General features: G+C 48.7%; 1 protein-coding gene across 1 annotated transcript; it reads right to left on the bottom strand.

The window, feature by feature from the left end:
- Window positions 1–139: 139 nt before the first annotated feature.
- setdb1b (SET domain bifurcated histone lysine methyltransferase 1b) lies at window positions 140–27668 on the bottom strand. Its single transcript, XM_088327606.1, has 25 exons — window positions 27512–27668; window positions 25767–25970; window positions 22474–22646; window positions 22361–22404; window positions 18864–18969; window positions 18636–18797; window positions 16761–16962; window positions 16616–16689; window positions 15508–15698; window positions 14126–14255; window positions 13938–14046; window positions 11852–11947; window positions 11480–11777; window positions 7769–8030; window positions 6760–6850; window positions 6520–6636; window positions 6268–6437; window positions 4968–5192; window positions 4734–4895; window positions 4547–4647; window positions 4113–4132; window positions 3781–3905; window positions 1275–1528; window positions 389–477; window positions 140–317 (listed from the first exon to the last, which is right to left on the bottom strand). Exons 1-25 carry the CDS (start codon window positions 27526–27528, stop codon window positions 200–202), a joined length of 3540 nt encoding a protein of 1179 aa, XP_088183732.1. The 5' UTR covers window positions 27529–27668; the 3' UTR covers window positions 140–199.

Here is a 27668-nt window from a genome sequence, read left to right as displayed (position 1 = left end):
CGGCCCGGACGGGAACCGGTTCCGAATCGGCGGGGAGCGGGTCAGCCGAGCCGCCGGACGGGCCGACGACGCGGCCGTTAGGCACGCCGCGTTCCTGTCTATGCTCAGAGTTTGTACAAAATGGAAAGAAAAAAGGGGCTCTGAGAAAAGCAAATTTTATTGAAAGGTAGAGGAGATGGAGGGCGACGCCGAAGCCGGATCAAAGGAGTCTCCCGCGACATTCGGTGGAGCCGCAGCAGCACAACAGCACTTTGCCTTCCACGCTGCCCACCTCGTAGTTGTAATCCCACGTGAGCTCGGTGCCCGCTCGGATGCGCCTGCCGAGCGGACAAAAAAGGGACAGAGGTAAGGGGACGGGGTCGTCGTTCGCCCGGAGGACAAAACTCACTTGCTGGCGAAAAAGGCCACCCAGGGGAACCTCAAATCGTGCGTGTCCACAAAGACGTTCTGGACAAAGAGGTTGGGGCTGCAGCTGTGCTGTAAAAACACCAGAGTTTCAAGCATTTTCAACAAAGGTCTGTCGCCGAGACGCCACTTCCCGACTTGAAGTTCGCTTTCGTTCTCCTCGACGCGGGGAGACGAAAGTCAGACGTTTTGTCCACGCTCGTCGTTTGTGTTCACGAGCTCGAAATATTCGCGACACCTTTTTCACGCTCAAATTCCGGCACTTTTCAAGGACGTTCAAAGACGATTTTCTCATTTCTCCGGGATTGTTAAAACACGGGTGTCAAAGTCGTTTTAGCTGGGGGCGAGTACATTAGAGAGAGAGACAGGAAAGAAAGTGAGAATAAACACACCATCTACAGAAAAACTACAAGAAACCAAATACTAAAGGACGATAAGAACGCGACAAAAACGTTATCGCAATACGCGTTAGCTGACCACGAGATGTATCGTCGCACGGCAAGGAAAAGCAAGACGCCGGACAAATATACGTACCACTGGGGACGGATTTAAAAAAAACGTATCTGCCTGGGATTTGATTTACATCCATGTACCAGCTCAGTAGCCTAGATGTTAAGGCGCCCGCTTTGAGACGTTCGCGCCCCGGCCGAGTCATTCCTAAGACTTAAAAAGTGGTCGGCGGCGCCCTCTGTTGGCTGCGGCTGCATCGGCTCGCTACAACAGGTCAGGTGCAATCGACATTTTGTTCTGTGTACATTGTTACACAGAATGACAATACAAGGAAATTATTATTATTATTATTATTATGTTATATTTGCGACTGTGCCACCAGGGGGCACCGGATACGACACCACGCGCGAGCGTCTTACGTTGAGGTATCGTCCCAGGTTCCCTTCCAGTTTGGCGTCGATGATGTAACAGGATTCCTCGCCGTCGAAGAAGAGTCTGGTGTTGTTTTTGGCTCCGCCCTCGCCGCCGCCGCCCCCCTGCGGATTGGCCTTGGCCCCGGGGCCGCCCTGCGAGGCTCCGCCCCCCGCCGCGCCCGTCTTCACCATCATGCCGTGGCCCGCCTTCAAGGCGATGCCGCGCGTCGACTTCACCGCCACTTGCTTCTTCACCACGCCTGTCGCAAAAGGGACAAATACGCGGCCCGGGGGCCGGTCGGGGCCCTCAGGATGACGGGCAAACCGTTTGGTGGACATATTCGAGCACTTTCAAGGCCAATTTTCCACGCTTCCGGTTCCTTCAAAGGAGGAAATCCGGCGCCCATCGAAAAGAGGCCTTGATATGGAAGCTCGTACATACTTTATGATTGGGCTGCTATAATCTGACACGAATTCTGCCATTCTGCCTCCCCAATTGGCTACGTCAACGTCACACGAGTTTGAAAACGCAGGAAGGGCTCTTTCGATGATGGCTAATAACCGAGTTCAATACGCAAGACAAAGAAAAAAAAGAAGTGAATGTATAAAAAAGTGGAAAAAGGAGCCCAATTTGGATGATATAATATTGAATGATATCGATGACTCTGACACAGAATGAAATGGGCTGATCTTTGGCTTTTTCTTTGACTTATTCCATATTTTTGGGTGTTTCGTATTGACAGAATCCGTGTCTAATTTGGTTCAAACAGAATTGTAAATAGTTCATTTTTGGCACGTCATCGTTCATACGTTTGATTGATATTCTATTGTTTCGCATTTTCAGGGATTTTGTTTTGGCGTTCGACTCGAAATCTGTCGAGTGTATAGCGAGGCTTTTAACTAGGACAAAAAAGTACGATCACATCACACCGATTTTGGCTAACTTGCATTGGCTCCCAGTTAGCCATAGATGTGATTTCAAGGTTCTCTTAGTATTGTACAAAATCATACATGGACTTGCTCCCTCTTATCTTTCAGATCCGATTTGCCCCTACGTCCCGGTCCGAAGCCTACGATCCGAGAGCGCCGGTCTTCCGGTGATCCCGAGAGCAAAGAAGTGTTCTGCTGGTTCGAGAGCGTTCTCCATCCGGGCACCGGTGCCGTGGAACGCTCTTCCCCCTGAGATTCAATCTGCAACCTCAGTGGAAATGTTTCAATCTAAACTTAAAACTCACTTCTACTCCATAGCATATGAATAACCTACTCTTCTCGTCGGCTAAAAAAAATAAATAAATAAAAATAAATCGTCTGTGTAATAATCTGTGAAGCCCTTTGAGACTTCGTGATTTAGGGCTATACAAATAAAAATGACTTGACTTGACTTGTATAAAAAGCTAAAAATATTTTGTACTTTCCTTTTTTGGTAGATCCGGGATTATTTCAATGAATAAATATTAAATCATTTGGGGCATCACATTTTCCTGTTATAAATAACTTATCGTTCAAAAAAATAAAACAATCCAGGGAATCTTATGGGAGCGAAAGAGCCTGCTCTTCTCAGCAAGCTGAGCCAAAAGAGCCGTTTTTCTAAATAGAGCTGTCCTCTTGGCCTGGGTGCGACCAGAAGGGGGCTGTGACGCTTCGCCTGTCAACGGCATTACGACAAAGCGGGCGTGTCGGCGTCGTTTTCACGCACTATTCATTTTAATGTGGTATTGCGCGATCTATAGACTGCACTTCAATCCGTTTCCTGAACTTGAAAACAACGCATTGAAATTCAAGCCTTTTCAAGGATTTCAAGCACCTGACCGAGGCCCGCCTATTAGGAGCCCTTCCCAGTCCGGGTCACGTGCGCATCGTTGACCCCAAAGAGCGAGAGTAGGGAGTTTGAATAGAGCAGGGAAGTTTTGTACGGCGAGTTGTCTTTTTAGAATTACAATTGACAAAAACAAACGTGTCTATCGCCTGTATAGGTCAGGGCTCTCTGAACTTTTTCAAGCCGAGAGCTCCTTTTTGGTAGGACTTGGCGCAAAGGGCGCCCCCTTTCATCTCGCTCTTCTAAAATGAACCTTTATCATGTGACCATTAGGTTCATTATTGGAAGGAAGGTTCAAAAGAGTCCATCCATCTCACACACACAATCAAATATTTGACTAGATCATAACGATGAGCCATTTCCACAACAGGTCTGTGGGCACCTCTGCTGTCCTTGGGGAGGGGGGGGGACACCTTGGAGACCCCTGGTATAAATGCCCATATGGCCATTTGAAGGAAGACCTTTAAAGAGGAAAAAACAGCAGGGGGTGGCGCCCCCTAGGGGACAGCAGAGGCGCCCGCGGCTTCTTCACGCCAGGGTGTCGGGATTTCCGAGCGCCGGTCACTACGAGAAGCCGATTGGCTACGGATACGTTCTTTTGTGCGGGGAAGGCGAAGGACAAGAAGTGGAATCGGACTAGAGTGCCACGTTTCAATTCGAAACGCGGATCGGGCCGCAGAGGGCCCCTCGACCTACCGGGAGGGGGCATCTTGTCCTTTTGGTCCTTGTTGTCTTCCGAGCCCGAACTGATGGTCTGCACGTCGTCGCTGTCCGAAAGGGTGGTCACCTCGCACTTTTTCACCTCCGTCCCTTTCGCTTGGCTGACGGATCAAATACGTCAGGACCCCGGAGAGAGTGAGACAATAAAGGAGAAAAAGAAAGGAAAGGAGGAGAAAGGAAGACCGAAACGGCGAGAGAAAGAAAGCTGAAGTGCAAAACAAAAAAAGACAATCAAGGAAAAAGGAAAACTGAAAAGAGAAAGATGGAAAGAGAGAGAAAGAATTCCGGAGGTCGGAGTGTGAACGGACCTTTTGGCGTCTCCAGATTCCTGCCGCAGAAGAAGAAGAAGGGAAGGCGTTTTGTATTCAGTCCGCGTTGCGAGGGATAATGGATTTTTGGTGTTAAAACACACTTCTATTCTATAGCATATGAATAACTTCGATTTTATGTTGACAATATCTGTGTATTATTTGCCCTCATGTCGGTTTTAGATCAGGGGATGCTGTCATAATAGTCTGTGGTTTACAATCATCTGTGGTGTGTGTGCAGCCCTTTGAGCCTCTTTGTGATGAAGGGCCAAACAAATAAACATGACCAGACTTGACTGAGCTTTTTGAGTTTTTCCTTGCCCTCATGTAGGTTTTAGATCAGGGTATGGTGTCATCATAGTCTGTGGTCTGTGCAGCCCTTTGAGACTCCTTTTGATTAAGGGTGTCACAAATAAACACGACTTGGTACCGACCTTCTTGACGGGCTGCCCGGTGAGCCAGGTGGCCACTTTGCTCCTTCCCGTTTCCTCGTCCAGGGGGAGGGGCTTCCGCTCCGTTTTGCCCTCTTTGTCGTCTGCGGGGGGAAGAGACGGAAATGAGGGGCTCGGCGAGACCTCCCGCGGGTGGGTTCGGCGTCGGAGTTTGCGCGTGCGTCCTGACCCCGGTTGTTCCCTTTGGCCTGCCCTCGGGTGGTGTAGCTCCTCCAGACGGAGCTGCTGCTGTAGTAGGTGTCTTTGACGAAGGTGTCGTCGGAACTGTCGCTCTCCTCGCTCTTGGACTCTTTGTCCTCCTCGTTGCTCCCCGCGGAAGAAGCCGAACCTCCTAAGAACGAAAAGACCGGGACCTGAGCGCTAGAGGGGGGGAAAAAAAAAAGAGCCCGAGCGGAGGACTTACCTTTGCTCCGGTCGGGCGGCGCGGCGTCGGCGTGGAGCATGGCGGAGGGGGCCATTTTGAGGCGGGCCACGTCCACACCGCTCCCCTCGCTGTCGGAACAACGGGCTTCGCTCTCGTAACCTTCCTTGAAATTCTCCACGCTCTCGATGTGATCCAGGTTGGCGAAATACTCGTCCCCCATCTCCAGACCCTCCTTGTCGGCAAAATCGTCCGTCAGGATCTTACCTGGAAACAAATCCCTTTCGCCTTTTAGCATCCGCCGCCTTCCGCGCTCCCCGCGCGTTTCGGCCGGACCGTCGTAGACTTTCTCTCTCCAAAACCTTCCCCTCGCCTTCCGATCGGGGGTGGAGCCACCGAAGCCGGAAGGATAGCGCCGGAGCGGAGCCGACGGCGGCCGCTCGGCCGACTCTCGACGCGCTCGCGAATCGAGGACGCCGATCATCTTGACATTTCGGCCCGTATGCGATGAAGCGTAAGAAATGAAGTTAACTCGTTTTAGGGAAGCGCGCACGGACGGAGGAGATGGATTATCTCTTATAGCAGAAGCGTGCGGGTTTGGGATTTGCATACAAAAGCACGCTAAAGCAAAGCGATGAGCTCTTATCATAACACGAGACCGTCAATCCGGCTCTAAAACGGGAGCGGACTCGCTTTTCAAACGGCCAGCTCCGTCGAATCATTTCTTTTCGTTTTAAGTTGGGTGGTGTCGGTGACATTGACATTTTTATGGTTTTAGCGTCAAAAGTTTTGACTTTATAGGAGTTGCCGCTAAGCCTCATTTAAGTTCCTGCTCCAAGTGAACGACGACTCGCGTAAGTTGTGTTGAAAAGGATTTACTGTAAAAAGTTGGATTTCAGTCGATTACATTTTCTCGCACCAATCTAAGGCGAGTGAATATCGACTCCATTCTAAATAGGGCTTATCGGCCTCCTCTTAATACTAAGAACAACCCATAGCGATCAATCCCTTGGCCTCGGTTGGCATATTTTGCGTGTCATTCAAATCAATCTTGCTTTTTCGCCACGAGTAGGCGCTAATCAATACGCAGTGTCCTTGGTAAAACTATTGGGAGGGTTTGTCAGAGTGAGCATGGATTTTTTGGAAAAGGGCGGGAACGCCGATTTTGATTTCAGTTCCTTATTTCGACTCCCACGAACTCTTTACGTCACTCTAACGTCGCCGTCCTTCGATTCGCACACCCTCCTCGGCGGCTCTGCGCCTCCTGACCGAGGAGGTCGGATATAAAGGGCTTTTCGAACGCTACGTTCTCTCCCGTTCCCCTTGGTGCGTGTCCGGGTACCGGCGTAGATGCAGAGGAAGGATCCCTTGGCCACGTCGTCCAGGCAACGGATCCCCCATCCTTTGTTTTGCGTCTTGAAGAGCTGGAGCCGGACCTGGAGGCCGTGTTGGACCAGCCGGTTGGTGCACATCTGCGAGCAGCACTTGCAGCGCTTGTTGCACTCGTAGATGCTGAGGAGGGAAAGCGGCGGAGGCTGAGCGTCCCGGGTCGGGGGAAAGGAGAAAAAGGAGAGGGCCGAAGCCCAGGACCGACCCCGTGGGGAGGCACTCCTCCAGACGCTTGTTGAGGAAGCCGGCGTTGGGGTTGATCTGGGCGCCCGGCGTGCAGCCCGTGGCCTGCAGCGTCAGCTGGTGGCAAGAACATTTCGACCTGGAACCCGACAAAGACAAAAATCACGCCGTCCTTACGACCGGGAGGCGCCACGGAAACCCCGCCGACGGTGTCGAGGGCGTTTCCTCATACGCGACGGGAAACGGCGGACGGGGTCCTCACTTGTCCTGGCAGCCGTCGGTGCAGTCGCATCCCACCAGGAAGTCCAGACTGGTGTTGATGAAGACGCCGTCCTCCGGGATTCGCTCTTTACCTTGAAAAGAGACGCGTCGAGGCCCGGTGAGAAACCTAACCCGCTCGCGCGACTTATGTTTGAAACGACAACAACGTGACATCTCCTTCTGGGGGACCTTATCTCCGAATCAAATATTGACTTTTAAGACATTCAAAACAGCCAACTTTCATATAACTCCATCAAGAAAGCTCATTTCAAACGATCAACGTTCAGTAAATCAGGCGTGATAAACACTGTAAAGCTTTGATCAATCGACAGGACAGGTTTCTTCGGTTTTGACTATGAGGGAAACCTGCAAAGGAGATTGCATAGAAGGCCAGGACTATCGTCTGTTGTTTTGACTCTTTAATCATGGTCGCTATTGAGTTGGCTCATATTTAGGTGGGTTTTTGGTTACATTTTTCTTTGAATTCGGGTCATTTTTTTTTCCTAAAAAGAAAGGGCTCGGGGAGGACTTTTAGAACACGGATGGGTCCTCTTTTGTTCTTTCCTTGTTCTGGGTGTCGAGACTTGACATTTATCAATAAAAAAAATGGAAAGAGAAAAAGGAAGAATTGTAAAAGGGGCAAAGGAGAACACACTCTATACAACACGCTACAGTGGGTATTAGCACGTCACATTGGGTATTTGTATATTGTATTCCTTTTGCTTTATTATTGTATTGTTCTCAGCGAAGGGATGCTGCTGGAAATGGGAATTTCCCAAAGGGGATGAAGAAACTATATCTATCTACACGTTTCTCCTGCTCGCTTATCACAGAGAATCTAGTCGAGCTTTATCTTGTAGAGATTGTTTGCTAGATGGCTAGCTAGCTATCTATCTCTAGATAGCGAGACTACTGTGCACGGTTTACACGATCTTTGCTTTTATTAGACGAGGTTCTCGTCAACGAGAGGTTGAATTTTTGCGGATCTCGGGTTCGGTCGGAGGACTCACTGTAGGCGACTTTGGGGGGCGGCGTGGAATCGATCTCGTTGACGCAGGAGAGCGGGATATCCTCGTTGCCGCCGGTGATGTCGGGGATGAAGTAGAAAGGCCTGAGGGGCTGGAAGTGGCGGTCCACCAGCACGTAGGGGTCCAAGCAGAACATCTCCAGGAAGACGAAATCGCAGCCCGTCTGGAACAGGTAGCGCTGGATCTCCTCCATGTTGCGGAGACACAGGCCGCAAGGAGCCTTGTAGATCACGTGGAACGTCATCTGCCGGAAAAAAAACGGGGAGAGCCTTCTAAGCCTTTTCGCTTTTATGATGAAGACCAGCTCGGTGGCCTTGTGGTAGGGCGCCCGCCCCGAGACTGGGAGGTTGTGGTTCAAGCCTCGGCCGAGTCATACGTAAGACTTAAAGATTGGTACCTGTTGCCTCCCTGCTTGGGCGTTCGGCATTAGGGGTTGGAATTGGGGGGTTTGCTCACCTAATGACTCCCAACACCTCAGTTGGGTTGAGCGAGTGGGCTGGGAATCCCCTCCTCTGTATCGATCTCCCAGAAAGAGTCAGAAAGGATTCTAGCAGGACATGGCTCTGGTGTATATATATATATATATATATATATATAATGATAAAGATATCCCAGAGCGCTGCATCCCCTGGCTTCAGACTATCCTGTTCTCCAGCGCAATCGGAAATCGGCTATTTTACGCACGACACTATTGGCGTCTTAAGCGTGCCGTTTTTAACCTCATTTGCGCATTTCGAGATCTTAGGGGGCGATGACGCATTGTCGGACGATGCCGTACAGACTCATGCCAACTGCCACTAGAGAGCAGCGTGGGTCGCATTTTAAGAAGACTCGTTGAGAAACGGGGCGACCGTTTCAAGCGCTTCAGACAAAATGAAACACTTGAAAACACAAGACTTTATATTCAAGCATTTGAGAGATGTCAAGCACCCGTAAGAACCTTGCCATCATCTCTATCCGTCTAGTGGTGAGGATTCGGCACACTCACAAATCCATACCCGTTAACTTGTACTTTTTTGCCGTACAAAATAGGTTTATGATGCATTTTACGACGTTTGCGACGTACGAGAAAATCTGTACGGAAAAACGCAAATTTGTCAATGACGGCTATCATCCGGTATACACAGACGATCACTAAACGGCAAATCGATCAAGTCAAAGGAGTTCGCCGCGGAAGCCTCTCACTCTCGGTTTTGTTTTTTCCTCGCAAACCAAGCGAGCGTCTGGCGCTGTAGTGCCCCATTTCGACTCCCCTGCAAAATCCTCCCCCTCTAGCGTGACCGCACCTTCTGCTGCGTTTCCGACAATAGCTTTATGGTTTTAATAAGCTGACGATATAGAGTACGATCCCTATTGTCGCAAGCGCAGCAGAAAGCGCGGTCACGCGAGGGGAGGATTTTGCAGGGGAGTCGAAATGAGGCACTACACCGGAAGTGATGTTTTGCCATTTGATGGCAGAGCGCAACATACCTCCGCCAGTTGCCGATCACTTCACGAGGCTTTAATACTTTTCTGTCCCCGTTAAATCGTCTGTTTGGAAACATCAATGGTCGATATTGTGCTTTGGTATACAAAATAGAAATGCCGACTCATTTTTTCCTCCAAAAAATATCTTTATTTACAAATTTAAATTGCTATTCATGGATATTTCAGTTACGCCGATAACAATTGTTGCCGATTTTATTTGTTTTATTTTTTATTTGATTTTATCATTAAGAATATGTACAGAAAGATATAACGAAACATACGTACGATATAACATGTTAAACGACATCAATAAACAGGTTTGAAAGAAAATACGGTGTAAGATTTTTTTGTAATTTGTAAGGGAAAATACGTCAGTTTGTAAGGGCGTGGAGCCCTGGAGCGCCACAGGTATGCTTAGCGATCATTGCACAAATACACGACCGTAAAACACGCAATTATCACAGTACTAGAGACGAATGTTAATTGGGTTGACAATACATTTGTCACTTCCTGGGCTTCGAATAGAATGTGTCATTGTAACGTGTGACATGCTCAATGACATCGACTTTATCTTTGGCATGTACCGCGACGACGATCGGATCAAACGGGATGCCTTTTCGTACGTCATTTATATCCGTCACGCCGACGGACTGACGGGGAAAAGAAGCACTCGCGTCTTCATTCGCCGTCACAAAGTGTTGACTATTTGCGGCTCGTCACCCGCAGGATAGGATTTTCTTTCGGGTGCCTTCCTTTCGTGCAGAATTTTCGGACTGACGGTGAAAAAATATTTTGGCAGTCGAGGCCGCATACGAGTTCGGCTTATGCTCCGATAGAATCGACGGAACGACTTCTACGCACGTGTGGTAGATTAACGATTGATACGTCGAACGGTTATTCGAGTGACTCGCCTTCCAGTCGCGTGTTCAACGCAGTGTTCTGGTTTGCCGGCGTCCCCGCGTCCCAGACGCATGATTTTGGCTGGGGACGCATCGTCTCAAATCAACGTGCGTCCCCGGGACGCAACTTTTTCGACACAAAATTGTCATTATTACACAATCACTTTTTTAAACAAAGATTTACCGCACGCCAAACTTTTGGTCAGGCAGATCCGCCATTGTTGTTTTGGTCTCGCCGTTCGAGTTTTCGTACGCACGCCGATCTCGGCAAACGAGATCTCGATGCTTCGAGATGACGTCATTTTTGTGGTGCTTGTCGTCGATTTGAGGTGAAAAGCGACACAAAATCGGTCATTTCTTCAGTGGCAGTCATAAGTCGAAACATAATGCCGAAAGTGATAACAACGGCAATGATTCCGGCACGAAAAAACGGCGGAGAAATTCTTCGGAAGATCGCTAGGAAAACACGCGCGTTGAAGCGAACGACTCGCCGAAAGAAAATTAACAAAAGAATACTCCTAGCAAGATAAGGACTTTTCTGCCAAAACGGACTTAATTTTATTCCTGGTGATGCTGTGAGGAGGATGATAATGGATTGGACCGTGAGAAGGCATTACAACTGTGGCGGGACAGCAAACCACCAAGAATATATGAAAAAATCTGAAGTGATAACGGCTTTGTAATACCAATCAACTGTGATGATTAAAACTGCACGTATAGACAAATATTTCAGCAATATTATTTTGTATACTGTACAATATTGTTATGAACTGAAAAATCTTAAAGTGATAACTGATTTGTTTTACCAATAAACTGTGATCATTAAAACGGAATGAATATATAGATTGATATGATAGATCTGTCGCCGATTTACAATTTCAATTTTGGGGAGCCCTAGATCTCTGTTGGGACCCATAGATTTCGGAGCATGCCAGTCCCCGGACCCATCACTTTTCACAGCTCAAACGAAGACTGTCAACCTCCGAGCTGCCCGGTTTTGGACGTTACACTACATTTGGTCTGCGCTTATTTGTAATTACGGTAACGAGCGGTTTGTTTCTTTTCACGCGTGTGCTCTTTGTTGAACGGGGTCCGTTGTCCGTGACCCAACCGTACGCGATCCGTTTCCTACCGGCTTTACCGGAAACCGGGAAGCCCTTCGTCAGCACCACAAATGTCAAAAGAAAGAGGGGGGGGAAACGGACCGAAGGAGTGCAAACGGAGGACAAAATCAATTGGTCTATATCGCACGGTTCAAATCCCGATATGTGACGCGCCCCCGAATTTAAAAAAGAAGCGCGTCGTAGACGAAGGAAGCCGGCCGTACCTTGCGGTTGACTTTGCGTCTCCCGGTCATGCGTCGAAAGTCGTAGAGGAGCGGTATGAGGAGAGGGTTCTTGCCCCGGTGGAGGTCGGGCCGGGCGGGTCGGACCCTCTTCAGGCAGGCGGGCTGGCAGCCGTGCTCCATGTAGAAGATGCGGTGCGTGGGAGCCCGGTAGGACGGCTGATGGGGGACCACGGCCGCCGGGGGCGCCGGAGACGCCGGCACCGGGGGACCCACCGGCGTCACCGCCGGCAGCGACGGCGCCTTCAGGAAGGACGCCACCGGGTTGGGGACGGACGGCCTTCCGCCAGAGGGGGAGAAGCGGGGTTAGCGACGCTCGTCGAATGAGCGCGGCTCTTGAATTTTGAGGGGCACCTGTTGAGCGACTGCATGACTTTGGAGGCGTGCGTGCCGCCCACGCCCGGAACGAACGGCGACGTGCTCTTCTTGGCCAGCTGATGTTTCACCACTCTGAGAAAGGGAAAAGGTCCCGTTAGCGGGGCGCACCACAAAAAGACATCCTACGCTATAGAGTGAGGCCGCCCCCGGGAGGATAGTTTGAGGACCCCTGTATTAAGTCTTGCCACTGAAAACGAGTGCTAAAAAAGATGACCCAATACAGAGGAAAAAGAGAAAAATGAAAACAAGAAACTCGAGAAAAAAAAAAAGAGAAAACGGCATTTCCTTTTCACTTTCTTTTCTTTGTGTTCCCCTTTTCCTTTTTCGCCCCGCATTCTCATTCCTTGCCCTCATTTGTACGTTCTTCTTTTTGTCCGTCTAAAAACGGCAAGAAAAAGGCCGTTCGATTTCCATCTGTCGAGAACCGTTACGTTCCTTGGTGGCAGACTCGATAGGGTTCTCCGTTCTACTGCAGCGAACCGGACTGTTCAGGATCAAGAAATGCTTTGACCAGAAAGGACATTGGCCAGCATGCCTTGTATTCCCGATCAGTGCCTCTAGAGGGCAGTAACGCCAATGCATTTCTTGGACGTGCGCTTCTACTTACGGGGGACGCGGGGCCCTTCGGCTGACGCTCAAAACGAGTCCTCCAAAACGGTAGGACTCGATTGTTTACCCGTCTTTAAACATATTCGTGGTGTTATCAGGGATGTGATTGAGGTGAGGAGAAAAAGTCTGAAACCTAGCCGGGCAGAGCCCAGTGGGGGGGTGATGCCCCCCCAAAGCTCCTGGGTTTTAAGCAATTTACTTGTCCAAAACCATGCTTAAATGAATAATTTTAACATCTTTAGAAGATTTAAATAACAAAATAATTTGTCCACATACGTGATTTTTTTTGTAAATACTGCAAGGTCAGTTCAAATGCAGTTCAGACCCTGCAGCTTGTGCAACGATGTGGCCAATTTATGAAATTTTTCTAACGGCCACCAGGGTGCGCCAGAGCAATAAAGGAAAGAGTGAGACAGTCGGATTTGTTTGCTACGCAAGTGAAAAAGTCGGAATTCCGACTATAGTCGGAAAAATCACATCCCTTTGTTATGTCTCGACTGACCGAGCACTTTGCCCGAGCCGTTTAGATTTCCATTTTGTACATATTTGCTGTGAGTTCAATTGAAGAAGTATTTTCCTTGTACCATTCATTTGACCCACATTTAGGGAAAAAAAAGTCATCCAATGAATCCTTTCAATAGCCTGTGACCAGTCACCCGTTCAAATACGATATTGATTTGTGTACGACTTAAAATGGTCGGGTGCAGATTATGCTTAAGGTTTTAGCAAATGATCACAAGATTCCTTATGGCGAAAGCGCAACCGGTGATACATTGTAAAAGACATTGGCTTTCATTCCATCTTTAATTACGGTACCAGAGACGAACGTTCATTTCATGGAGCATTTCACATGTTACGATAAATGGGTCACTCACATAGAATAGAATGATTTGTCATCGCGAGATGCGAAACGCACGATAAAATGAACATTCCTCTCTGATAACGCGACTATAAATAGGTGCGATAACGAAATAAATCCCAGCCTTTTCACACGTCATCTATACCGCCGGTGATGGACAGGGCTTCACGGGCAAATTTCTGAGGGACATTCAAAGCCAATTTTCAAATGTTTTTTAGTACTATTGACCAAAGAAAGCCAATCCAATTCTTTTCAAACCTTAACTCTATACCCTTTCTAGAATTTTTTAAAACCCTGAGAGCTCAAACCCTAAACCTTACACCTAACTCTAGCGGCAAGCCCAAGGAGCTTTAACCCTGATCCTTTTTTGGAACCATCAAACGAGTTGCAAAGTCTTATTTGGACAGCTCACCTTCAGGCATTTACAAGCACTTCATCTACTTTTCAAACATTTTGAAGGATTTCAAGCGCCCGTACGAACCCCAGATCGAGCCGTTCATAATGGGTCGGCCTCCCTTCTCGCAAAGTTCGAGTCGAGAAAAAAAAAGAGGGACTACGAGGGCGGCGGGAAATCGGGTAAACGGATGTACGTACGGCGTTCCCGTGGGCTGAGCGCTGTTGGCGATTGGCTGCTGAGCGGAGGCGGCCTTGCTCCCCACGTCGCTGGTGTACTGCACCACGGGGCCTTTACTCCTCAAGGCGCCTCAAAACAAAACAAACAAAACGCGGGTTTCGCCGGAAGCTGGGGTTTTTGGAGGCCGGCGGGCGGGCGGAGCCTTTACCCATATTGGGTCGCGTCCTGGTCAGCCCGGCCAGTTTCTTCTCTTGGGTGTTGGCGGTGGTCATCTTCAAGTTGAACATGGGCTCCAGTCGGGTGGAGCCGCGGTAGATCCACTCGCTCCTCTTGTCGTCCTGAGGGAGACAAACCGGACCCGGGGTTGATTTTTTCTTCTTCTCCAGAGAGAAATCGAAGCCCCCGTCAAAAGAACATTCTTGTTGTTGACCGCCATGACTAAAACAACGGCGATATCTTGCTGCCGGCACATACTTGGTGCCATTTCCAGCTATTTGGGTCAACGGGCTGCTATAAACTGACATCGATTCTGCCATTCTGCTTCATCAAAGCGGGCGCGGCTTCAATTCGACACACGGAAAGGACTCTATAGGCGCTGTGTAATAATCGAGTTCGATACGGAAGTCCAAAAAAAGAAAGTACCGTATGTCTCGAGAGCGGAAAAATGAGCCCAATTCGGACCCGTTTTTAAAGATATGGATCGCTCCGAAGCAGAGTGCGGTCGATAGTTTAATCTTAGAGGCCGGTAATCTTTTGCTTTTTGTTTTTATGATTTCAAGTGATATTTTTGGCATCTTTCTCAGAGGATCTGTGTCTAAATGATGCTTATTTTTGTACATATTCGTATTTGTTCATCGCGCTTAATATTCGACATTTGGATATTAGCGTTTTACATTTTGATGGATTTTGTGTTGTCGCTGGACTTGAAATCTGTCCAGTGGGTCATCATCTAAAAGTTTTTTGTATTGGATGTCAAAATTGAGTCGATCTGTGGAGATTACTAAATGATCGTGTTTTATTATTATGAATTAAACATAAAAAGCAAAAAATCCGAGGAGCCATTCGGGAGCCCAAAGTGAGCCGACCGATCGAGGCGGTTCTCTTTATAGAGCTGTCCTCTTGGGCGTGACCACTAGGGGGTGCTGACAACGCCATCACGACAAGCCACCAGAGCGACCTCATTTTCTGGCACCATTACTTAATATACGATGGCGTCGGACTGGCAAAAAACGTGGCCAAGGCGACCCTTTCCGACATTTCCCTGACCTTGAAAACGCACCGTTAAAAATTCAAGCATTTCCGAGGAATTCGAGCCCCTGACCCCTTTGAGGTGCCCCGCCTCAGATCCCGTGTCAATGTGGAACACTTTGATTGAATGTTTTCATACGTCTTCAAAAAATGAGAACTATCGAGTGAATGATCAAAACAATTGTAAAATCGTTAAGATTTCCCGCTGGGAAACGCCATCCAGGATGGATACGGAATCTTAGCACTAATACGATGCTGTTATTTTGTAGTACGGCACCGGTGTCCCGTAGGGGGCGACGACGCCAAAAAAAAGGGAAGAAGGAAGGCAAGTAAAGGCGTTACCAGAAAAAGTATCTTGACCAGGCTTCCGTCCACTTCCTCCACTTTGCTCTTCCACCAGGTTCCCTCCCATTCGGTTTTGATGATCTGCCCCACTTTGAGGAGGACCATGGGCCTGCTGGGATAGGCCGTGATGTATTCCTCGATAAAGTCTCGGCAAGACGCGTCCTCGATGTCCTCCCACGTGCGCTTCACTGGAAAAGACGGCCGTAGGGAGGGGGGGGTGTCAAACGCGCGGCCCCCGGGACCGACACGGAGCGCCCGACGGGACGCCGTGTGCCCGCCCGACGACAAGAGAGACGCTCGGAAAACCGCCGGTGATGATTTCGTTCTTCCCTTTTTTTGTCTCTCTCACCATTGAGTTTATTCTTACTCCTCTCTTTTTCATCTCTTTTCTCTATTCTCTATCACGCTCCCTTTCTCACTCTCCTTTTCTCTTTTTTCCCCATTTCTTTGTCACTTCTTTTTCTGTCCGTCTTTCTATTTTGTTTCCTCATTCTCTGTTCTTTACTTTCCCTTTTTTAATCCCTCTTTTCTTCCATGTTATTCCTCTGTCACTCTTGCACGCATGCTACCTATCCTAACTCCCTCATTGCCCTTTTCTTTTTTTCCCATTCTTCCTTTGTCTCTCTCTCCCTCTCTCTGTATCTTTCTCACTTTATCCATTTCTTTTTCTGTCAAGTCAAATGTATTGATGACCCCCTTAATCCCAAAAATGACTCAAAGGACGGCGCAGGATTACAATGACCTGATCTTAAACCAACATGCGGGCAAGGAACAACTCAACACATATTCCACATTTTGAGTCGTCCAGGGTGAATTACATTTAGCATTACATATTCGGTCTCGTCTCTCTTTATTTCTTCTTTTTCTTTTTTGTGTCTTTCTTCTGTTTATTTATTCATTTTCCTTTTTTTTTCCACCTTTTTTTCCCCTCACTCTTTCTCGCACGCTCCCTTTCTCTCTCTGTCACTCCCCCTTTCTCTTTTTTCCACTCTTCCATTCTGGCTCTTATCCTCTCTTTTTCCGATCAAGTAGCCGGGCCCCCGCGAGTTTTTTTGTTCGGGCCGGCACGTGCCCCCCGCAACCCCAAAGGAGTTGAGAGCCTTACTGGGTCTGCAGACGGGGAAGAGGTCCGGCAGGTTGACGTAGGAGGCGTAGCCGTCGTCGAAGAAGATCAGGAACCTGCGGGACCGGGACGGTTTAGAAGGGCGTGGCGAGGGGCGAGGCGAGGCGAGGCGGGGCTGGGGACCCACCTCATCTGATTCTTGTTGGTGGGCATCTCGGCCACCACGCCGGCGTAGAGCCACATCTGCTCGCTGTCCTTGTACTTGGCCACCACGCGGGAACCCACGAAGAGACTCTCCAGGGTGGGGTTGTAGTCGAAGGCCACGTGGTTCCCCGACAGGAGACTCTTTCCTTTCTCGAACTTGACTTTGTATTTAAAGGTGTTGCTCCCTGATCAACGAGACCACGAGACGCGTGGGCGGACGCCGTGAGACCGCCGCGACCGGGACGCCCATCGGTTCCGTTGCCTATTGGCGCCGGACGCCCTTTCCCCCCCGGGGCGAGGCGTCTCTACGCGGATATCGTCTCTACCGAGAATGGCTCGCGTGGTCTGGAGCGCTAACGGCGGCGTGGCGTTCGAGAGCCCCGCGCATCGTGGCGCTATCCCGGTGACGGTTGAACGAAACGGAGTCCGACTCGCCTCGGGAGGTCAGATTCGAGTGCCGTTCAAGCCGGTGACGCGCGTTTCGGGCAGCCGTTGGGCTCTAAAAGAGCGCCACGCCGGCCCATTCCCGTCACAAAGCGGTCGTTAACGAAAAGCACCGAGAACTAAAGTCACTTGTTGGAACGTTGAAAAGGACAAAGGCCTTCCGTTTCAAACTGTGGAGTACTTTTGTTACAGACTTTGCGGCGGATTGCCGAGTGTACGGACGCTGCCCTACTGACGTGAGTTGAATTTGTTGCTTCTGTGCTATATCTTGGATGTTTAAGGCTTGTTTAAGTAACCTGTCGTGTTTAGAAACTGAAAAATAAACGTTTGATGAAATAATACGCTCTATAAAGATAAATCAAATAAAGTGTAACTAACTTTTGGAAGAGTTAGGCGACTCTCTCTTCTGTGTTAAAGAGTGAAAAAAAAAACCCATCCATTTCCTCAACCGCATCAAGCTTTCTTATTCCACTTTTGTTTCAAAAGTAACGGCTCGCCTCTTCTTTGCACTCGACACCAACCGTATTGAATGAGATATCGAAGACTAAAAATGTCCAAGTTCTCAGCGCGCTGGAGATGCAGTATAGAATGTTTACACACGAACGAGGAAGAGGAAGTGAATTCCTTCTTCGGGGTGGATGCTCCCGCAGCGCCACACGTCGGTAGCAAAAGAAAAGAGGCACTACAGTAAGGTCCCGTAAAAGGTGCACGATACCAAATCTAACTTACAGCAATGTCCGGATATTTTTCCACAACCCCCAAAAAAATGTTGGTATCTACGCGCAAGTCGAACGGTCGTAAGTAGCGTCTGCACTCGGCAAAACGCGCATCATATTTATTGGATTGATCCCCTTCCTGGTTTACAGCGGGGGTCTGGAACTGGCGCTCCTCAGTAGGAAAATTAAAGGGACAGCGTGTATCATTAGACCACTAGATTCTGTTGTAGTTTGTGTGAAAACAAGTGCTAAAATTCTCAGGTAAGAATAAAAAACTATAGAGACTCGATGTGAACATTTTCGGATCGCGTATTTTTTTTCTCGTTATTCGAAGGAGTATTCTTTTTTTAAGGGTTGACATTTTTAGCACTAGGAGACACTCGATAATAAACAACGTCTCATTGACTGCGTCCCTAGCCGACGAGAGATTTGTTCGGTACCGATCGATATATTTTCGTACGAGATCCTGACGTTTATTCTTAGGTCTCGTTTGCTGCGGGGAGAAAGAAAACGATTTTATCCCAACTTCCTCGTGAAAAAGCCGACTGACCGAGCACCGCGCCCAATTGTTTTTTGAATTTGTCATCGTTTTTCCCGTCGTTTTCTTAATGAATTCCCCGGTGGCAAAAATCGGCGAGTAGTTTAAAGCGGCCATTCGTGGCAGCCCCGAAGCGGAGGCGGTCGCGTCGGAGACCCACCGATAGCGTTGATGGCCACCAGGGTGCCCCTGTGCCAGGTCTTCATGCGTTTCTTGCCCAGGATGCTCATGCCCAGGCGCAGTTCCTCTTCTTTCTTCCTGGGGACGACGGGAACTCCGGACTGGCCCAGAATCTGAGACACGATGACGGCCGGCGGCAAACCTGTCCCGTCCGACGGTAGCGTTAGTCGAAAGAGGCGACGGTCGGCCGCGGCGCGGGGGGACTGACCCGATTGGCCCGAAGACCTGGAGACTCCCGACGAAGGCCTGCTGACGATTTGCACCAACTTGTTGACTTGCTCCGCCGTTTTCTTCAGCGCGCTGCCCGTGCTCTCCTGAAAACCACAACAACGGAGCGTCATAGACGGCTCGTCCTTTTTCCGTACGTCGTCGCCAGAAGGCGCGCCCCGTTAAAAGCCACTCCGACCTGACTTTCTTATTGCGTTGGCCACGTCGAATTTAGCAGCGTTAAAAATGAACTCGTTCGCGTCCGATTTGCGCATTTGGGGAAAAGAAATGTCAGCGGGGAAATGTCCGCTAGGGCTCCAACACAACGCAGCAGTGGCTCAGGAGGTAAAGTCAAAGTGTCCTTGGGTAAGACACTGAACCCCTAATACACCCAATAAGCAGGTTAGCGTCTTAAACGGCCGCTATTGGGGAATGTGAAGCACACTGTAAAGCGCTTTGGGAAGTCTTGACTTGAAAAGCGCTATAGAAATGCAGATCATTTCATTTCATCGATACGACGGATCATTAAAAGCGCCGGGGACTCGATGCTTTGTGTTGTGCAATTTACAAAGCACGTTACACCGACACAAAGAAGTACTTTGGATCTCGACGGCGCGTCGTAGGGGTCATCGTATCCGGCGGAGCGGGCCTCGACGCCGTTTTGAGACTTCTTTTGATCGAAGGCCGCATCGTCGCAAACGAAATCGGCACGAGGCGGTCAAACGCGACCAAGTTAACCATTTAAGGGAACGGCAAGTGCTGTGCAAATACTAAAAAGTCAACTCGTAAGAAAAGTAAAAAAAAAAAAAAAATGACGTCTTAAACTCGAAATATTGGGCAGAACTTTAAGCGTATTATATATGATTTGCATCCTGCGTTTATTCAAAGGTGACACGGAAAAAAAACGACAAGATTTTGAAAACGCGGTTTCGATCTTTGGGCGGCTCCAGATGTTGCTACGCGTAAAACGTATTGCGCCGTCTTCGTTTTGACGAAGTCTAAAAGTAATTTAGATCATGAGCTAGGTGTAGAGCCTATATTTGTATGTACTTTTGTTATTTGACACAGATTTTGATCGCGTCATAGAATCTTCTGCCGTTTCGTGCGCTATTTTTCCAACGGAGGAGGAAATTCAAAATGGGGTCCAATTCATAACGGAGCGATTCACGAATGCTTAAAGGGACGGCGAGTTGCGGCCTAAAGGTCTCGTCGGGAAAAGGAAGCCCTTGTAAAGTCCAGGTGAATCCACTAGCGCAGCGCTTAAGGTAACTCGGATCGATACCGACGCCACGCGAATGCTCTCCGATAAGCCTGCTCAAGACACATCACGGGAAACGGTGCCCCTACCGCCCGCGAGCTTAAGGGATCCGACCGACCGACGTAGTTTGATGACCGACTAATCATCATCTGTATTTTTCCCAACAGGCAGAAACTGCTGTGACCGGCTCCGGGGCTCTCTCAGGGGGGGGGGACGGAATCCGCGGGAAAGAATAAATGAACCGAGAAGGCGGCCGGTCGGTTAAAAATGAAAAGAAAAACGAGAAAGGAGGACGGCTTCCCTTGTTTTTCTTCAGGCCTCGGGCGACTTCCGGTTTTAAACAGCCGGGCGGGCTGGGCTTCGAAGGCCCCGGCTCACCTTAGGGGCCGGTCACACAGACATTTGCGGCTGAATCACGGCCAGAAATTTCTGCCTTTGAGGCGGACGCTATAGGACGCATTGAGATCGCCATTCAGACGAGATTCAGTGGTGCTAACACGAGGTCGGAAATTCAGGCGCGGGTGGCAGCGCGAAATTATCTGGCGCTGCTCAATTCTTCAGAGCGCGGGTACACAGCCTTTCACGAGCGTATTGAGGCTGAACCAAATTTCTGGCCGTGAAGTAGATGCTGTAGGGCGCCGTTGGACGTTTTGAGACCGCAATATAGACGAGATAGAGCAGTGCTTTACTCGCGGTCGGAAATTTTCACGTGGTTGGCCGCGCTCACAACTTTTGAGCTGCTCAAAAGTTTGAGCACGTGTTTAAACCGCGTGCCGCACACGTGGTCAACGCGAGGAAATGACGCGGAAATGACGCGGAACGACGTGCTCTGGCCGCGGCCAGGGCGTGCTTACACATGGGTAGGACGGGAAATTTCAGCGGGTCATCGTGGGCGGAGCATGGTAATAGCATGTTCTGCGCCTGTATCGTGGTGTTATTACGTGAAATTAGCGTGTTACGCGTGTGACAGTCAAACGCCTTTCTCCGCGTATAAACAGCGCGAATGCCGAGCACACGTCAGTTGTGCTCGTGACGTCAAGGGGGTGAACATGGATCCTTGTCAGCGTAGTTTCTCTTCATTTCGAATAAATCTTTCGGTGCATTCGCAATGATCGTAGCAAGGCTTTAATGCTAGGACCTTAGCTCGGCCTTTTAGCTGAGAGTAAGAGTCACGGCTCCTAAGCTTTGTTGCGTATTATGAACTGATCGATAATGGATAATGAATAAAGAAGATACACCAATAACCCTTAAGCCCCACCCCCCCACCCCCGTCAGCGTAGTGACCTCGTCTTAATCCATTTTTATTTCTTGACATTTCTTTTCAAGATAATAAAATAAAAATGATTCCATAGCTTGGAATCTTGATCTTCACGGGACTGTGTCTTGTGCGGTTATGATTTCTACAGCCCGGTGACGAGATTAACATCCCCTCGCTACTACAACCACTTTTACCTCGTTTGATCACACTTTTAGGGAATGTGATGGCGAATATATAACCAAAACCACTTGCATTTGTTGGAAAATGTAATACAACTTAAACCATTCCGTCTTTGATTTTGTTGTGAACTTAATCGAACGGTAAATCCTCCCCCCCTCGCGTGAACGCGCATTCTGCTGCGCTTCCAACGAAAGCGATCGTATTCTATATAAAACGCTTATTAAAACAATAAAGCGAGCTAATTATAACAATTGGGAGATCCTAGTCTATATAACGCGTTTATTTAAACAATAAAGTGCGATCGTATTCTACAAAATGCGTTTGTTAACGTGGATGAAAAAGTCACGCGAGGGGGTGGGGCGGTGTGGGTGTTGCGTAGGAGTCGGATTTGGGCACAACACCGGCTCGGGAGCTTTTATACCCGTGGTCCGCACGAGAAAATGACGCAGAAATGACGCGATGAGGAAGCGGAACAGTCGCCGGCGTCTGTTTTGCGGGCATACCACGATGAACAGCGGGTTGGCCAATTTTGCGCATTTTCCATCCCGGGCAACCACGGGCAAAAAAAAAAACGCAAAATTTTAGCCGTGATTCAGCCGCAAACGGCTGTGTGACCGGCCCCTTAGGTACTTCGTGTCCTCTCCATCACTTTGTCATTATTGGCGTGGGATGGTAAAACGGGGCATTTAAAAAGAAGCGGCCATCTTTGGAAACGGAGGGCGCTTCATCGCGTCGCAAACGGCGTCGGTTGCCATGGATCCCCCCGAAAACGAAATTCCGTCGCTGTCAAAACGCGTCTTACCGCGGGCTCTTGGATGGTGATGATCCGATTCTGCGGCGGGACCACTGGCGACAGAGAGAGAAATAAAACCAAAGGAAAAGGAAAAAGGCGATCGGCCAAGGAAAAGCACTGACGGCATCCAACGGTGATGACGTCGTCGTCGTCGTCATCGTCGTCGTCGATCTCGATGACCTCGCCGCTGGCGGCGGGGCCGTTGCGCTCCTCGTCTTCGGAGCCGCTGCTTTTGTAGTCCAGGCCCCCGTCCCGGTACGTGGCCCTCACCAGCTTCTCGCATTCCACCAGAGAACTACCAAAATAACCGGCACGACGTCAATTACTCCGCTCTTTCTCCAAAGGGGGCGATCTTTACGAGAAGTCGACCGATGATCGGACGGGTCCTCCTGCTACCCGCCCCACGCGTTCCGATCGGATAAGCGACCGGTGGTAGAGACGCTGAAGCGGGAACTAAATTGTCCCGTGACGGAAAGACGGTTAAAAGATAACCGACTTTGTTTTAGGGAAGCTTGCTCAAGCGGAGACTGATAAATGAGCTCTTATCATAACATAAGCGTGTGTGTTTGGGATTGCGAGAGAGAGCATAAAAGGCACGCTAAAATGGAAGCAATGAGCTCTTATCATAACAGTTTTTGAATTTAGAACAAATAGTTTTGGTTCTCACGCCAATGTTTTAGCTATTACAGCAAATAGATCGGTTATCTGCTCCCTCTTGATACTAAGAATCCATATCGGTCCTGAAAAACCCATACCTGTCCATTCCTATTGTTTACCCCTCTTTGAAACGCTAGTCAGATATAAATAAATGACGTGATAGCGGGCGGCGATAGCCGGTCTTCGGTCTTTGCTCGCTGCGGGCAGTACAGGCACGCCAGCGTATACTAACCGGAGCTGAGACTATCGAAAACAATCGTTAGCATGACATTGCTCGGAGTGGGGAAGCAAATTTCTCCTTTTCTTCGTCGGTTCCGACGGTGACGCCGTGATTCATAAAGGACCAAAAACCCCATCTAGGCTAGTTTGGTTTCTCTTTGAAGTATTCGAAGGTCGCTTTGATGCACTTAGAATACATTGCTTGCAGTGAGAGATTAGAACTAAATAAGAATCTCCTCGTAATATTAGATGCCTTTGCCGATGGTGGCCGGCACGGCGGCTGGGTGGGGAGCGCGCGGCCCCACGGAGCAGAAGTTCAGGGTTCAAGTTCAGCTACCGCAACCTGCGTGAGTTTCCTCCGGGCACTCCGGTTTCCTCCCACATTCCTAAAATCATGTATGCGCTTGTATCGTGTTCCTCGACTCGCCTAATTTCTATGTAAATGTGCAAGCAAAGGCAGGGGTGTCAAGACTTTTGAAAAAGAGGGCGGCCCCACGATGCAAACTGCCGTTCTTTCAACACTCTTTTATGAATTCAACCTTCGTCAAAGCGTCGCCATCTCATAGCGTTCTCGATTCGATGAGAGTCTGGTAAAAAAGCGCCGCTATGCCGTTAAAACAGCTTCCGGTCGTTTCACCTTTTCACTGCGTTTGTTTCCAGATAGCTTTTCGTAGTCTGGCGGTGCCACTCGATGTTAGATCACGGTCTCAAGTCAAATTAGGCAGATGCAGTTGTTTCTAATTTGGGTGAAAAAAATACTCCCATTTCCGCTTTCACACTCAACTTTACTGTTTTTATTTAGAATAGCCATGTGGGAAACGGGGTGGGCTCAAATTTTAAAGGAAAGCCAAGAGCAAAGTGACCAAAGAGTGACTGCAGTCATCTGATGGAATGGTGAATAGTTATTATTTGATACTGCGGTCAACGTGACTGGCGGGTCACATATTGATCATTTGATGGCAGAGGTCACCGGTCAATAAAAATGTGATCGTGGGCCGTAAGTGGCCCCCTGGCCGGACTTTGGGCATTCATAAGTTGATGTCACCAGCTCAGACTACAAGTCGTCAACTCTTTCGTGTAGGCTCAATCTTGTCAAAGTTTATTCTTTCACAAAAGACTAAATCTCTTGCTTTTGTTGGCCTTTTTTTCAAGGGATCTAAATTTTTTTTCCCTCCCGGTAAAATTCCCGGATCCCTCGGGCCATCGGAAATCGCGGCGAGCGACCCCAGACCGAGAATCCGGCCAGGATCGGATTCATCCTGGAGCTCCGCATCAAGGTCGCGGTAGGAATCGGATTATTCCTTTGATTTTGACTGCGGACTCGTGAACTTTAATAAAGCCACCTCACCCTTGGATTTGGGATCACTGACTTCCAAATTGGCTTTTTTTGACGAAACTTAATTTCAAGTGTCGTGACATTTAGTGTGTATTATAGTAGGTCTAAATATTCTGACACGAAAACCGATGAGGTTGATTCTGTCAATTTTGCAAGAAATAAAAGGTCATCAACCAAAATGAGATTGCGTGACGGATCTTCAAACGGGCATAGGAATAAAACAGGATCATTACATTCAGATTCAGATTCCGATCTACTTTATTGTCATTCTAGTACACGTGTATACAGAACGAAATGTCAATACATCTGACCCGCACAGTTTCCTTGAATGTACAGATATAAATAAAATGTTGTATTGTATTATGGCTACGTATAGTATTTTACCATAGTGCCGATAGTGCAAGAGGAGTAGCTAACCGGATGTGCAAAATGGGCATTCAGGTTAACAAGTCAGGTAAACAGTAACATTAACACTGTAACAATAACGCTGTAAGTACAATAGTGCAGAGAGCAATTGTGCAAGGAGTGGCAAGCTATAAAGAACTGCCAGTAGTGCAAAAAGTCAGATTAGCAGCCGTTTAGATTTAGGTTAACTATATGTTCGATTGACCATTTAACAGTCTAATGGCCAGGGGGACTAGACTACTGCGGAACCTGGTGGTCCTGCACCGCACACTGCAGTACCTCTTCCCAGAGGCTAGCAGAGTGAACAGTCCATGATGGGGGTGAGAGGGGTCCCCGATAATGTTCTTAGCATGGGATAGGCAGCGCTTCTGGCCAATGTCCTGAATGGAGGGAAGTTAGGATGAAGTCCATTTTTAATCCAACACCTTCCACTATAAGTGATGTTAAATGTCGTCTATTGTCTTATTTATTGTTCAATAAATTGCCGGGGAGAACGAGTCGAATCGCTTTTCTTCCCTCTGCCTAACAGCATCGATAGGAAGATTCTGGTGAGCTGCCAGAGCCTCATAAACTTGGATTCCTAAGAAATAGAGCAGATTTTTCACAGCGATTCTACAGCACAACCCCAAAAAGAATCTTTTGCCATTCCTCGGCGAAGAGCCGTCGGGCTCTCGACACGCTAACGGCGCAGGTCCAAACGGGAATGGAACCCGCGTCGATCCGGACCGCTAGCGCTACGGACGACGTTCGAAAAGGCGATCGAGAGAGAAAGAGTCGTTCTGATAAGGACGAGCTGACCTTTTGGCGTCGCTGATGAGTTTGTCGGTGCGGGCCTTCTCTTTCTCCTTCTGCTCCACCCATCGCGTCAACTGGCTGAGCTGGGCTCTCCTGTTCTGCACCAGTTGGCTTTTCTCCACCATCTCCTCGATCCATTGGCTCAATTCGCTCAAAGACACGCCCAGCTCCTCCTCCAGGCTCGGGTCCCAGCCCTCCACCGTCGCCCTGAAACGGGAACACCGTTCTCGGATCTTGATTTTAAAAAGCCGCGGGGAGTCGGCGAACGTCAGCGGAGGACGGGAGCCGGTGTTATGCGGAGAAATGCATCCCTGCCTAAATTTGCATTTCCTCGCTACTATAACCACTTTAACCTCGCTTTATCTCACTTTGATCTCACTTTTCGGGAATGTGACGGCGAACATATAACCAAAAGCACTTGGTCTTGCATTTGTTGGGAATGCAATACAACTTAAACCATTCCGTCTTTGTATTTGTTGGGAATATTATCCAACGGTAATGCACACCGAATATAAATCACTTTTGAGAACTATTATGCACTCTACCATAAAGCTTATTATGCTGAAATAAGCTTTATGGCAGAGTGCATAACATTTTTAATACGAGCAATTTGAATAGAAAAAGGCAAAATAAACACGTTACCTGCTCAAAAGTGATTTGTATACGGCGTGCATTACCGTTGGATTCCATTCACAACAAATACAAAGACGGAATGGTTTAAGTTGTATTACATTCCCAACCAATGCAAGACCAAGTGCTTTTGGTTCTATGTTCGCCATGACATTCCCGAAGAGTGAGCTAAAACGAGAAAAAGTGGTGATAGTAGCGAGGGGATGCAAATCTCGGCATAACACCGGCTCGCTCCCGGATTCTTTGTGTCGTTAGCGAACGCGACGGCTTTTTCATCCGGCTCCCGACTAATCAATAGTAGACTCCAAAGCGGAGAGAGACGCATCCTTCGCAAAAATAACAGCTCTATCCGTCTTAAATGACTGTCGGGAGCCGGTTCCAAAAATAAACGGAACTGTTACGTTTGCAAACAACTAGGAGCCAGCTCTCCCTCTCTCAGTGTCTGCGCAAAAGGGGCCGAGTCGAATACGAACGACAACAAGAAAGAAACCGAAGAAGGCAAAGGAGACCAATTTGGACTCATTTGAACGTTAATGGTGGATTCTGGATCGCTTGCCTTGCCGAGTGATTTGAAACGAGTTTGAAAAGTTCACGCTAGATTGAACGGCATAAAGGGGCGATCAAGCCGTTTTGCGCACAATGTTTGTACGCCGATCAGCGCAACGTCAACAAAGCCAAAGAGTTGTTTGGGAGCCGTTTTCGGAGGACGATCTTTTTCGACTTTGTGGCTGCTCGATTTCAAGATTGAGCGACAAAGAAAAAATGTTTCATTCATGGGTCCTTGCGAGGCGATCACACGTTTGAAATAGGATACGATTTGCGTCCCTCCGAAGTGCGTGATGCGCTCGGAGGGCACGCTATTTGGGAGCTTTGGCTTCTTGTCGAAAAATGCAGACACAGACTTTCCATTTTCAACGAGGAGCGAAAGAGTATAAATTGAATTGTGTTCGAGGTCCATTCATACGGTGAGCGTTAGCTTAGCACAACACAGAGACAAGCTCCGATCTTCACTGGCAAGGGAACAAAACATGCACGCAAACGTTTTTTTTTTTCATTTGCAACGAGGCAAAAAAGAAGACGGAATAAAAAGGGGCGCGGGACCGTCAAGCGCATCTCACCCGTCGTCGGTGTCCATTTTACGACGCGAGGCTGCACAAACAAGCTCGCTGCTGGGACGCTAAGGCTAGCATACCGGCTAAACGGCGCGTGCTTCCCTTCACGGGTTTGCCCGACTGGGCGGTGCTAACATCCGAAAGAACAAAACTAAATGGACGG

This window comes from Urocampus carinirostris, chromosome 2 (genome assembly GCF_059441175.1).
Source record: "Urocampus carinirostris isolate Australia breed hairy pipefish chromosome 2, RoL_Ucar_1.0, whole genome shotgun sequence".
Classification (NCBI taxonomy): Eukaryota; Metazoa; Chordata; class Actinopteri; order Syngnathiformes; family Syngnathidae; genus Urocampus; species Urocampus carinirostris.
Note: the sequence above shows the minus strand (reverse complement) of the source record. Positions and strands in the feature narration are given on the sequence as shown.

Bases quoted from the DNA above. Each gene is read 5' to 3' on its own strand.
- setdb1b (XM_088327606.1), bottom strand. The intron at 14,047-14,125 runs GTAAAGGCTCCG...TTTTGTTTTGAG, and splicing joins CAGGACGCGACCCAATATGG to GCGCCTTGAGGAGTAAAGGC. The intron at 11,778-11,851 runs GTGCCCCTCAAA...CTCTGGCGGAAG, and splicing joins GTCATGCAGTCGCTCAACAG to GCCGTCCGTCCCCAACCCGG.